Source organism: Tarenaya hassleriana, unplaced genomic scaffold (assembly GCF_000463585.1).
Source record: "Tarenaya hassleriana unplaced genomic scaffold, ASM46358v1 Cleome15, whole genome shotgun sequence".
Taxonomy (NCBI): Eukaryota; Viridiplantae; Streptophyta; class Magnoliopsida; order Brassicales; family Cleomaceae; genus Tarenaya; species Tarenaya hassleriana.
This window is the reverse complement of record NW_010964923.1, coordinates 1,093,481-1,107,554: the sequence shown is the minus strand read 5'-3', so window position 1 is coordinate 1,107,554 and position 14,074 is coordinate 1,093,481. Positions and strand designations below refer to the sequence as shown.

Sequence of the window (14,074 nt, the reverse complement as noted above, 5' to 3'; positions counted from 1 at the left end):
CATTACGACTAAGGATGGATTTTTCGGTTTAGTTCCAAGAAACCATACCTAACCAAAAATATATTTTTTTTAATCTAAACCGTCAAATATTTCTAAACGATATTATTTTTAGAAAATCGAATTTTTCGGATCTAAACCGAATTTTAAAAAATTAAAAAAACTGGATTTTTTTTTTAAAATTTAAAATTTTCTTAATAAAAACTGATACCGAAACAAAAAATGAACTAAATATAATATAATAATCGATTGATATATATTTTATAAAAACTAAAGAATTGAACTATTTTCGAAATCCAAGTGACCACTCCTAATTATAACAAGTGACCTGATGACTTAATTTATGCTCAAGAATCTTGTAAAGCGAATATTACAACGCAATTCCACTCTTTTTATTTAATTTTTCAGGAAAGAAAATAATAATTACAGCAAATTATTAGCTTAAAAAGCAAGGAACTCATTGACAAAAGGAGCCATAACATTCAATGGAGAATCAAATTGAACAGAAAAAGAAAATAGAGGAGACAAAAAATAAAAATAGAGGAAGAATATATATATTATGTTACAGTTGCTCCATATGTTTCATTCCCCCTTAACAAAAAATCCAACGGTTGAGATCTGCCCTTTTTCTTTTCCAGCAGATCCTGACCACAACACATCTATCAACACGTCATCACTTATTACAAAGTATAACATATATATTTCCCTTTCTACCCCTTTCTTTCTCCCACTTTATATACCCTTTCTTCTGCATCTCACACACAAATTACAAATACAGTGATTTCCCTCCATCCCATAAACATCAATAATAATAATAATAATAAACGAGAAAAATACTGAAATCCGTTTTTTCTCTTCTTTTTTTTTTTTTTATAGAAAATCTTAAAATAATTTATATATATATAAAAAGAGATGGGAAATAAGCATGTGAGGATGATGGCGAGACGAGGAGCAGACTAAGCGGAATCTTCGGGGCGAGAGGAGATTTCCCTTTTTACCCTCGGATGGATCCCGTAATAACCAACGTACCACTTGACGAACTTCCTCAGCCCCGCGGCGAGATCAGTCGCCGGCTTGTAACCGAAGTCTCTGTAAGCCAAGCTCACGTTCGCATGCGTGTAGGGCACGTCACCGTTCCTTGGCATCTTGATCACGTGTTTCTTCGCCTTCGTCCCCAACAGTCCTTCCAAGATTCCGACAAGTTTTCCGACCGGAACCGGCGACGTGTTTCCGAGGTTGTACACACGGAGCTGCGCGGGTCCCTTCTTCTTCCCGCCGCTTCCGGTGCTCTTCTCCGCCGTGTCGAGGGCTCCGACACAGCCTTTGACGATGTCGTCGATGTAGGTGAAGTCACGCGCCACCTCCTTGTCGTCCTGCGTCTGGTAGATGTCGATGGATTTCCCCTGGAGGATGTCTTTGGTGAAGAAGAAGTACGCCATGTCCGGTCTTCCCCAGGGGCCGTACACGGTGAAGAATCTTAGACCGGTGAGAGATAGCCCGTAGATGTGGTTGTAAGTGTGGGCGATTTCTTCTCCGGCCTTCTTCGTCGCCGCGTATAGACTCGCGGGTTGGTCCGTACGATGCTCCTCGGAGAATGGGTTCTCTGTGTTGAGGCCATAGACGGAGCTCGCAGAAGCCCAGACAATGGCGGGTTGAGGGTTCGCCGTCTTCGCGACCTCGAGGAGGTTGACGAATCCAGCGATGTTGGAGCGCACATAGGACTGTGGGTTCTTCATGGCGTAGCGAACACCGGCCTGAGCCGCGAGGTGGAGGACATGGGTGAAGGGGACAACGTCGAAGAGCTTGGTCAAGAGTGGACCATCGTTCAGATCTCCTTCAACGATGAACACCTGGTGTTTCTCCAGGAGATTTTGCCTTGCTCGCTTGAGCGATGGGTCGTAGTAATCGTTGAAATTGTCCAGACCCAGAACGCCATCACCGCGTTTCTTCAACGCGATCGAGCAGTGAGAGCCGACGAACCCGGCGGCTCCGGTGACGAGGACGGAGAAGCCATTGGGCCGGCGAGGAGCGGAGGACAGTCTCACGCGCTTTTCCCAGGCGGCTCCACCGCCGAGGGAGGAAGAGGAGAAGATTCCGGTGGAGAGGAAGCTCCGGCGATGGAGACGGTGGTTATCGGAGGAGGAGGAGAAGGAGAGAGGAGGGTAATTGACGGCGAAGACGAGGACGAGGAGGAGAGCGACGAGAAGGGTTGCTCGGAAGAGGAGCTTCGACGAGGCATTGATGATTTTGGAGCTGTGGATTTTCCGGAGATAACTGTTGTAGCGTTCGAGCTTCACCGTCTTGCTCGTGTCCGCCGCCGTGTACAAGGGCATTTTCGTCTTTTTCTTGCCGTCGCCGCCGCCGTAATATCTATATCTTTCTCCTGGAGAAGAAAGTGGGCTCCGATGTATGAAATAAAAATAAAGGGGCTGAAATGTAATAACCAAAAATATTGAAAGTGAAGAGGGTTTTTGAGAGAGAGCCCTGAAAACCAAGTGGGAGATGTGGTGATTTATAAAGAAACAAAGGGATAGAGAATTTTTGGTCGGAGACCACTTCCCTAATTAATATAATATTTTCCAATGTAAATGTATGTTTTAGTTCCATGTTTTGGGTGTGATTTTACCAAAAATAAAATTTATTAGTTAGGCTAATAGCAACCGACTTGTTTCTGTAATTATAAAAGAAGAAATAATTTGCAAGTTTCCAAGTAAAGAAATTATGTAATCTGTCTGCTTATTTTATTGTATATTTTTTAATTTATTAGGTATATCAATCTTAAAAGGATATATCAAATAAAAATGTGAAGCTATGACTGAAGTAGAAAATTCTGATATAACTCTTATACTTGCTTTAGATGTATATAAATAAAAGTAAAATAAACAGAATAATATATAATTATTTTAATATAATTCTAAAACTAATTATGTATACGTTTTTTAGAATCATATTAGCTTCATTCGAATTAAAATAAACGGAGAAAATAATAAATTTGCATTTTTAAAAATTAAATGTTTTTCAAATTAAAATCAAATCCAAAACAAGTCTGAGTAGAATCAACTTCAAACCAACCAATAAAAACTATAAAAAAAATTAAACGAGTATAATTAAAAATCACATGTAATCATACATATATAATTTTTTTTTTTTTTTGGGTTTACAAATTACAACTATAAATTGGGATTGCAGGAAGGAGTTTTATTCCCTACCCAATTTTGAGTATAATGAGATATTTGTCTTAAGTTGATTTTAACTTGCAACTTAATATATTTATATGTAATCGACATATTTAAAGATGCTCAAATCTTAGGATAAGAAATAATTATAATATGATATTATTTCAAATGCTTTGGATATATATTATATACGTCTATAATGTGTATATATATATATACACATTATACGTCTATAATGTATATATATGCATGTACGTGGAGGAACATATCATAGTTGTCAAAATAGAGCCCATGCGACTTTGACAAGCATGTATATATATATATATGTGTGTGTGTGAACACTTTGACGAATTTTATAGCCGAGCCTTTTTATTTTAATTATTTTTTCATCGATCAGGATGTACAAGGAAATTGGATTATATAATTTAGTTTTAAGTAAATATTTTTAAAAATTCAGTTTTTTCAACCAACTCCTGGATAGTCCACGCGTTTCCTGATATTGGGCGTTCATAAGCATATAATAATTACAAAATTTTAAATAAAATACAAACTGAGATTTTTATAAGAGATCTAATCATGTGAATAGTTCACTTTTATGTATAATATAGAAATTAATATGAACTTTCGAATTATGATATATATATATATATATATATATTATAGAAATTAGTTTGCCCTCAATCCAGCTACCATACTATAATAAAATGAATGAAAATTAGAGTTATTATCGAGAATTGTTGAGAGTTTTAGTTTAAATGGATTTTAGATTTTATTGTATTTTTTTTTATTTGCTTTAAATTGATCAATTTCTTATGATATTAGGACAGGAATTAAAAATAATAATGAAAGAAAATTAAAAAAATATTCCTCAAATTTTGATAATTAACTATATTTAGGATGACGGGATATATATATATATGGAGAAACAATTTTAATAATAACCAACCAAACTCTAAACAAAAAAAACATAATTTTTTTCAAAAACAAATATAATAAAAAATATAATAAAAATCTAAAATACTTTTTCGATGGTTGATTTCTCTTCCACTTAAATTTAATGTTCCATTTAATGTGTATATATATATATATAGTTTTTTTTGGTTTAAATATATATATATAGTTTGTCGTAGACTCGTAGTATTCTAGGCAATTTACCTTATTGTTCATTTATGCACTTGAATATTTAGATATTAAATTGGACCTATTCTTTTATGATTTCGAGATTACAGGCAGAATGAAATACTTAGATATATAAAATAAAATATCAAATATGTTATTACACGCATTTCTCTGTTAATTAGATATCAGTTACTTGATTTAATTGAAACATGGAAGATGCTGCGAAGCATCGACTTATTCGGGCAAGAAAAATAAAATAAAAAATAATTAAAAAAGTGTCGGTGGTCTCATTCATATGCCTTTAAGTTGAATATAATTAATTTCTTTTTATTTATTTTAATTTCAAAATCACCATTTTCCTTTTTTTTTTAAATTGTCGTGATTACATTAACTAAGTCTGAAGTGTGAAGTCGCGTCTCTTATCTGTCTCCTTAGGATTTTAGTTGGAAACCGGAACTCTTTGTCGGTACGGTTGTACTATTAAGACCAATGGTACGTATATATATGTGTGTATATATATATATATATATATATATATATATTGTGAGATAGACTTTGAATTTTAATTATGTTATAAAAATTTTAAGGATTAAATTGCGACATCTTTAAATTAAAGTAATGTTGTGAATATTTTTAAAGTTAAGGAATTCTAAATCTCGTAGGGTAAGATACAATTCTTACTTCAAATTTGTTATCTATATATACACACACACACTCGTTTTATAATTGAAAACTAACAAATTACGTATAATGAGCACCGATGATTGTTATTATTTTGGTTAAGATTATAGATTAAATCATTATTAAATTGCTATATATATGTGTGTGTATATATATATATATATATATATAGTTTATCAAATGATGAAAAAGGAAGAAACATGGATGGGGCAGATGAGTGACGTCATCTTCCACCGATCGGTTGAAAACAATGGCTCGAATAATTGAGGTGACGGATGCGTGGGACCCACCAACCACAATTACCACCTTAATTGTATAATTATCGTTTTTAATTATTTTTTTTATAATCTAGAAATTCACAAATGAGCTTTGGTCCGACTACATCTCCCAGAGGATAAGAGAAGTTCAGGTGAATGTCCCTTCTCACGCTTAGGTTTGAATCCCGAGTGAGAACATATTTTCGATGTTCTCTCACCACTAGATCATCTAAATTTGGGTTAATTAATCCCCTCGTAACGTTGTCTTCTACTCGTTTTCCTCCCCCGCCTACTATCCATTCACCTCACTCGCTTTCATGGTTTATGTTCAAAAACCATTTAGATAATTTTTCTAATCAATTAAAATTCCGTATGATACAAAAATCTAATTTTGGATTTATTCATCTTATGTTCCAAATGTTTCGAGAGAAAGAGATTACCCGAAAAAATATTATGGAAAATAGAAAGTATTAGTTTTATTTTATTAGAGGCGCGTATACAATTAACTGAAATAGTTAAAATTATTTCTAATGTTCTTGGAGTGTCATTAACTTGGATCTGTTTTAAGGCTAGAAGTATAATTTAATTTTAAAGGTTAAAAAAAATACGGAATGATTTGGAGGGTATGTCTCAAAAGGCTGAAGTTTAATTATTCCGTTTATCAATAAATCAAGCTGAAGATATATAATACGAGGATATATATATATATAGAAATGAATAGATTGACATGAATTCTTTAATGAGTATAATACTTTTGTTCTGTTAGAATTTAGAAAGTTGGAAATTGTAGCTAATTGCCAACCTTTCTCATGAGACCATTGCATGGATTTCATTTCACCCACTCACCTACACTAACCAAAAATAATTAATAATGGATGATAAATAAAACTATATGTTCCCTCCATTTTACAGTTTTTCTTCATACTTTTTAAAAAATTATAAAAAATCGTATACACTCTTATTTAATGTAGATTTAATGATAAAAATTACGTTGTTAAAAATTTATTAAAATTATATTAGTTTAATTAAGGGTTAATTGAAAATTATTATAAAAGATTACTTAGAAAATGTAGAATCAAATATATTTATAAACAAAAATAATTATTTTAAACATTAGAACAGGTGACTATGTTGTCATGACAAAACCTAATGATGGCAACGAGTTCTTGCAGGGTCAAAATGTGGTATTTTCATTTCTATATAATCCGTACAAACAACGTTTCAAACAGCTGGCCAAGCCTATCTAAAGACGTAGCCGACAGCTCTAAATCATCGGAAACCACCAAAACGACGTCGTCCACCGCGCCAAAGCCAGCATCGGCCTCCTCCCATCCAGCGGTAGCGTCCGTCGGTGGCGCCGTGGCCGCCGTCGCAGGCGCTGGATGGTTTTTGTTCTGACGTCGCCCATGCAAATTGCATGCAGACGTGAACGTGAGAGATGGCAGTGTGTTAACGGTTGGTTGTCGGTTTGTGGTTTTAAGGTTTGGTTTGGCTCGATCGTTCGTTCGTGATAACTAATACGATAGATTTGAAGATGGTTTAGATAGAGAGATTCATGGGAAATATTCCCACCATATTAAAATAATATAGCGAGTATCTCATATTCCCATCACTAAATATTTACCTTCCGAATATGGTAACTGTTATTAACAAAAAGAGCCAAAATACAAATATTTGAAAATAAAATCATTTACAAAGATTATGTTAACTTTTTTCAAAAACTACATTCTCCGCATCTTCACTTCTTCTCCTTTACAATCACAAAACCTTTCAAGATTTTAGATCTCTCTCAAGACAGTTCACACTTCTCCACTACATACGATTTGGTATATATGTATATATATTTTGTTGTTTCTTTTCGTTATATTCTTTAGTTTTTTTTAAAGATAAATAAAAAAACGTTTTTGTCTTTTCGGTGTATAAAAGAAGGATTATTTTCTAATTTATTCGATTGCAGAGACACGGATGATGGTGAAACTCACTTGGTTACTAGCTTCTCGTCCAGTTCTTGTCTTCGTTGTCTTGGTATCTTTTTTCTTTATTTTTTTCACAAGATTTAATTACGTTAAATACTCTATGATATTAAATTATTGGAAAATTGATAAATGCAGGTGACAGTGGAGTTGATTGTTCCGAGTATTATGATAGAGAATTGGTTTAAAACCACAAAGAGTATAAAAGAAAACGTGGATGTGATGGACGAGAATCTTCGTCGGGGAATGGTATCAGAGCTTGAAAACATCGGAAGAAACTTCTACCAATCCACAAGCTCATCGGCCATTGGATTAGCCCACCTTATTCATTCTTCCTTGGTCCACAACAACACTTCCTCCGCCCACATCCAATCCCTGGTATTTTTTTTTATAAAAAAATCTCCTTCCTACACTTTTATGATATATATATATACATATATATATATATATTGTTGAAATTTCTATTTATTTTTAACGATAATTTTTAAAACTAGATATCGCCGGTACTGTATGAAGCGTATAGATTGATTCCTCACGTCTCTCAAGTTTCATACATTGCTTCCGACGGCATCTTCCTCTCGTTCTTCACGGATTACAACAGAACAGTCGTCATCTTCTCCAACACCACATTTTCCTCGGACTACATTTGGTACACTCAAGACGTCGACCAAACCAACGGTCGCCTCTACGGCGACGCCTTTAAATCTCGACCGTTGGATCTCAACCGCACCGAATGGTTCCAAGCCGCATTGAGTAACGACAATGTCTGTTTAGGACCCAGTTGGGGCATAGAGAATGTCCCTTTATTCTTTAACACCGTCAGTTTGCACGACAAGAAAGGATCTGTCTCATTGGGGTTTCGGGTTCAAACCTTAATCGATGTCTTGAATCAGTTGAATCTCTATGGCGGCGATCTCTTCCTTTCGACAAAGGAGGGGACAGTGCTCCTACGAGGTGGTTCTCCGAATGCCTCATTCTTCGTCTCCAATGGCTCTGCTTGCTTCCATACCGCACCAAAATCACCTCGCAGCCGCAACAAAAACGAAGACCAATGCTTTCCTAGTAACAACGCAACTGTAGGTTATGATCTGGTCATCGACTCTTCGAAGTTCCGGGTTTATTCCTCTGTTCTCGAAGTCGCCGGGATACACCTGGTATTGTTACATCCCTTAAACTTGTTAGATATTGTCTTTACATATGTTATCTAGTGCGAATAAGTTGCGGAAAAAAAAAAGCGTTCTTACCAGGTATATGCGCTAGTGTTTCCTAGCAAAGGAGATATCGTGGCGATGATAGAGAAGAACAGAGAGACGGGGCTGATCTTGTTGGTGCTGACGTCGATGTTGCCAGTGATCTCAACCCTCATCTTTGTGATGTTGATGGTGCGAGCAGCAAGGAAGGAGATGCATATGTGTGCAACGCTGATAAACCAGATGGAAGCGACACAACAAGCTGAGAGAAAGAGCATGAACAAGAGCCTTGCATTCGCCAGCGCGAGCCACGACATCAGAGGCGCCCTCGCCGGAATCAACGGTCTGATCGACCTCTGTCAGGAGGAAGCCGAACCTGGTTGTGAGTTGGACACCAGTCTTAAGCAAATGCAAGTCTGCACTCATGATTTGCTTGGTAAGACATCTTACTTAATTTGGCCATTGCGTATCGTATCTCATAACCCTGAAAAAAACTTAAACTCATTCTCCCGGGTGTAAAGCTGTGGATTTTGTTCTGGTACTACGCTGTTTAGTTTAGTTTCGTTAGGACTAATGGGGTTCTCATAATATTGCAGGTCTACTCAACTCCATTCTTGACATGAGTAAGATCGAGTCAGGAAAAATGCAAGTAGAGGAAGAAGAGTTCAACCTAGCAGATCTTCTTGAAGAAGTCGTCGACTCCTTCCATCCTGTGGCCATGAAGAAAGGTGTCGATGTTATTTTTGATCTACAAGATGGCTCGATCCTCATGTACTCAAATGTGAAAGGCGACAGAGGCAAACTCAAGCAAATCCTTAACAATCTTGTGAGTAATGCCGTTAAGTTCACATTTGACGGTCACGTCTCGATCCGTGCATGGGCCCAGAAGCCCAGCTCCCAGAGCTCCATTGTCTTGGCAGCGAATGCAGATGGAGATGTCTGGAAGTTTTCACGGTTTATGCTCTGCAACAGAAAAGATACAGCAAGTAACAAATTAGAGACCGTAAGAGCCCGTGCGGTCAGTGAGAGGGAATATGAACATGAACACGATGGAGTTTGTGTTTGAAGTGGATGATACGGGGAAAGGGATTCCTAAGGAGATGCAGAAATCGGTGTTTGAAAACTATGTTCAGGTTAGAGAAACAGCTCAAGGGCAACAAGGAACCGGTTTAGGCCTCGGAATTGTGCAGTCCCTGGTAAGCTACTAAGACCTAAAGTTAAACTAAAGATAGACTTAGTTCAAGAAATAACTGAAGAAAAAGAAGTGTTCTAATACTGACAATGCATAACTTTTGTGGCACCAATGGAGCCCTAAACCAAAGTTGTCAACCTATTCACAAGAAAGCATTGAAGAGGACTTGAACTGCATTTTTGTATATAGGTTTGATTCACTTCTGTATCTTTCTTTTTCTTTCTTATAGGTTCGACTGATGGGAGGGGAAATAAGAATTGTGGACAAGGATATCGGTCAGAAGGGTACTTGTTTCCGGTTCAACATTTTCCTGACGACCTCAGAGTCACCTACCAATGACACAGCAATGAGACAGGACAAAGAAACAAAAGGTGATTGCCTATCAACACCAAATCTGGGGACATCAAGCGCTAACAGAAGCATACGGAGCATGAGTCCGAGATTGAACAGCATTTTCCTTAGCTCGAGTCCAAGGTCGGATGGTTCCCGAGTAGTTCTCCTGCTCAAAGACGAAGAAAGAAGAAGAGTTACACAAAAGTATATGGAGAGTCTGGGGATTAATGTAACGGTGGTGGAAAAATGGGAGCACTTGGATCATGTCCTGGAGAGGATGAAATCTAAACTCAACGGTTCTTCACCTCAAAATTCCTTTGGAAAATCAGAGACTAGTTCGAGAAGTGAAATATCAAGGTCAAACTCAAAGGCGTTACCTCTGAGTGCCATGGATGGTATCGATCGTAGAAGCCAATTGCCTACAAAGAAAAAATACAGCCTATCTAGATTTGTCCTTCTCGTGATCGATGCAAACACTGGGTCATTTTACGAGTTGTCCAGTACTGTGCAACAGTTTCGAGACAGCTTACACAGGGGCATCTGCTGTAAAGTTGTGTGGCTCAACAAGAGAGACCGCAGAACAAGAGGTTGGGAGAATGACGTTAGTTTTCTGAAACCCTTGCATGGATCTCGTTTGAACAAAGTGATGAAGATGTTACCAGAATTTGGAGGGACGGTTCCAAAGGAAACACCCTTTGAGCTGCAGAGAGAACCGTCGTTGAGATACTCTCTTGATGCAGAGATGTCACTGAAAAATAAAATGCTTGTAAACACAGAGATGCAAGAAGAGGGTTCGAGTTCAAGCTATGATAGGAAGCTAGGCAAGACAAGGATGATTTCATCCTCTTCAGAAAGGGAGACTGACGCTAAGAGAAGATTTACACATTCGGTACGTACCGTTAAACCTGCAGGGAACACAGAGAACATTCAAGAAACTCCTGAGCCGAGTGATGGAAAATGCTTGGCAGGAAAGAAAGTTCTAGTAGTCGATGACCAAAAAATGATGGCATTAATTGCGAGCAAAAAGCTGATGAAACTAGGTGCATCCACTGTTGAAAAGTGTTACAATGGAAAAGAAGCTGTCAGGTTAGTCAAGGAACAACTTGAACAAAGAGACAGAGCAACAGATTCAATGGATGTTCTTCCTTTTGATTACATATTCATGGACTGTCAGGTAATATAATGATATATTCATTACCTAATACAAGAACAAATGATTCACGTCAAATAAATATTGACGTACCTTTTCCTACAGATGCCAGAAATGGACGGTTACGAAGCAACCAGACAAATAAGGAGAGCAGAGAGTCGGTATGGGATTCACGTACCAATTATCGCAATATCTGCCCACGAGCATGGCTCGAAGGAGGCAAAAGAAGCCATAGAAGCCGGAATGGATGCCCATTTGGGAAAAGAACTGCTTACAGAACATCTTGTTAACGTCATTAAAGAAATTAAAAGTAAGATGACTGCACAATACATACCTTAGCATATCATTGGGAGAAAGAAAGAAGCTTTTCTGGAAATTATAGTGAAAACAAAAAGTATATGCAGCTCAGAAGATGAAGATAAATAGCAGTAGAGATGAAGCATATGCATTACAATTGGGAAGCTAGAGAACATTTCGACAACATCTAAAGTAACAAGAGAACCTTGATACATAGAGTCAAATGAAAAAAAGGCATACACAGTATTTCAGAGGAATCGCTGTTCTGCTCGTTCCGTCGGCTCCAAACTCCATTCTTCTTCCTCTCTTGGTCTTGGCGCATCCAGCTATCATCATCGTTCAACAATGGTCCCTGTGCTAAATCCTCAGTAAGAGTCTGAGTAACCGTCCATTGCGTGATAAAATATCAAATTCAACCAGGAACTCAAATTCCACGAAATCGAAATCCCTAGAAATCAAAAATAGAAGTTGCCTCGGAGGATTTACGAACCTTCGACCGACTAGTGTGGAGATTTCCCTGAAACCTGCGATTGAGCTCGAGAACCATACCCGGGTCGAGCTCGACGGCGATGACCTCCTCGCCGGCTTCTAGAAGCTTCTTCGTCACATCCACATCATGCTTAAAGGCGTCGATGCTTCTCTAGTCTCTGCCGGGAACCTGTGTTCAAGATGGGACCAAACCGAGAGGGTTTAGGGTTTGAAAGAACACGTACCTATTGCAGAAGTCCATCTTCTGGGCAGCTTTTGTATTCCATAATTATCCTGAAGAATATATGTATAATACACAGAATATAAAGTGGCCAGAGTAGGGGTTATATATATGTTATGAAAGAGAAGACAAACCTGGTGTCGGCTGGCCGACTTCTCTAGTCCAGCAAATCGACAAAGTAGCTTGTCTCTGATCCCATGGACATTGGGGATCGTAAAACTCCCATGGACTGTGGAGATTTGTATCGGGAAATTCGTCAGATTTGGCCTGGGAGGACTGAATTCTACCTTCCCACCATGTACCACCTTCACCAGTTTCGTTTCTCCACCACACTAGGCATCTATCCCCGGTTCCCCAGTTTCTTCTTATCGCAGCATCATACCGAGCCTTCTCCACAATAAAATCGGGCAGGGTCAATTGGATTTCTTGGCGTGAAGCTCGGGGTAAAAGACCCAGAAGTGGAGGAGTCAATTTGCAGCAGCCCTCACCAGAACCAGGATAGGTGTCATACTTGACTTTTTCGACCTTGCAAATCTCAAACGGTCCCTATCGGTCGACTCTATGGATACTAGAAACTCTTTGTGACCCCGAGATGGGGCGTTTTTAAAAATGACTTTAATTTTCCATTTTAGTTCAATAGTTATTTTGTAATTTTGATAATATTATTATTTTATTTATAAAATTTTAATTCATTTTCAAAAAAATTTAATATCTCTTTTACTTTTTTAATGTTTCTTTAAAAAAAAGGAAACCATAATTCTTCATAATTATCTTTTGATAAGTATTTCTGAAATATTCAACTTTTATTTTTTTTATTGTAATTAATTTATTTAATTCTATAATTATATTGTTAATTCGTTTGTTTTCTATTATACGTTGTATATCTCTTATACTACTTTCTGTTTCGAAATATTGTATTGGTGTGTTTAATAATTCAATATTTTTTTATATATTTTTTCCATTTTATTCGTTAGGATTTTCAATGATATCTTTTTTAATTTTTCTTATTTCATAAAATATTGAGCTAATCATTTTTATTCTTCGATTTTCTTCATTAAGTTCATGTCTTTCAATTGTCCCATAAATTCGTTTTCTAAATATACTTTCTATTGTTTCAACTAACAATTGTTCAAGATGATCAAGACATGATAAACTTTCAAGATTTAATAGAGATAGTTTTTCGATAAAGTCTTCGTTGAAATACATTTAGTATTGTTTTTTGTAATTTAGAGTAGTCTTTCTGGTTTTCTTCTGATTGCTCAGTGTTGAATAATAAAGATGGTAATTCCTATATTCTTAATCTTGGATTAAGTCGTAACAACGATTTACGTCCTGGTTCTATTGTTGTTAGTGGTCTTTTTAAATAAAATACTAGTTTAAATAAATCATCTATTTCTATAATATCTTTGTTTCTAAAATTTAAACTGTGACGACTATTTGTTAATGTGTAGTTAATCTGATAGGTTATAGAAAAATAGTGATTTTCTTTTTCCATGAAATCCGTTCTATTTAGTTTGTATTGGATAACTATAGAATTATCCAAGTCTTTATCTTTTAATGATAATCCGAATTGTATATTAATGTTAATTATAACAGAAAGTTTAATATTAATTAATACTTATAATTATTGTTTGAAGAACGCTAAATTTTAATTTGTGACTTATGTTAGAGATGGAATAAAAACCAATTTTATAGACAATGGATTTGCTTTTTGATAAATATATATCAGTACAAGGTAAAAATTAAACTTTGTTTATCTAATTTACTGAGTCAAGTTTCCTACCAATTTTTATTTTACTGAGTCAAGTTTAATAACCAAACCGAACAAAACATGTAATTGAACCGATTTTTAAATTCAACGCGCCAACTTTCGAAGCGCTAAATGCAACACGAAAATGGAAAAAATTTAATACAAAATACTAGAATTACCCCTGCGTTCCCAAAGTTTTGTCAATTGAAAATGTCGACTCGTGGTCAAAGGATATATATATATATATATA

The 14,074-nt window shown here is 36.3% G+C and overlaps 2 protein-coding genes across 2 annotated transcripts; one reads left to right on the top strand and one right to left on the bottom strand.

Moving 5' to 3' along the window:
* Positions 1-457: 457 nt before the first annotated feature.
* Positions 458-2,557, bottom strand: LOC104808695 (UDP-glucuronate 4-epimerase 6). The gene has a single exon (XM_010534454.2). It carries the CDS (start codon positions 2,328-2,330, stop codon positions 954-956), a length of 1,377 nt encoding a protein of 458 aa, XP_010532756.1. The 5' UTR covers positions 2,331-2,557; the 3' UTR covers positions 458-953.
* Positions 2,558-7,198: 4,641 nt separating this feature from the next.
* On the top strand, positions 7,199-11,407 carry LOC104809100 (histidine kinase CKI1-like). The gene is given in 8 exon segments (XM_019202012.1): positions 7,199-7,255; positions 7,342-7,581; positions 7,698-8,357; positions 8,451-8,829; positions 8,990-9,399; positions 9,401-9,589; positions 9,815-11,092; positions 11,174-11,407. Coding segments are annotated over 8 exon segments (3,447 nt in total).
* The last annotated feature ends 2,667 nt before the right edge of the window (positions 11,408-14,074 follow it).

Bases quoted from the DNA above. Each gene is read 5' to 3' on its own strand.
- LOC104808695 (XM_010534454.2), bottom strand. From the start codon at position 2,330: ATGCCCTTGTACACGGCGGCGGACACGAGCAAGACGGTGAAGCTCGAA.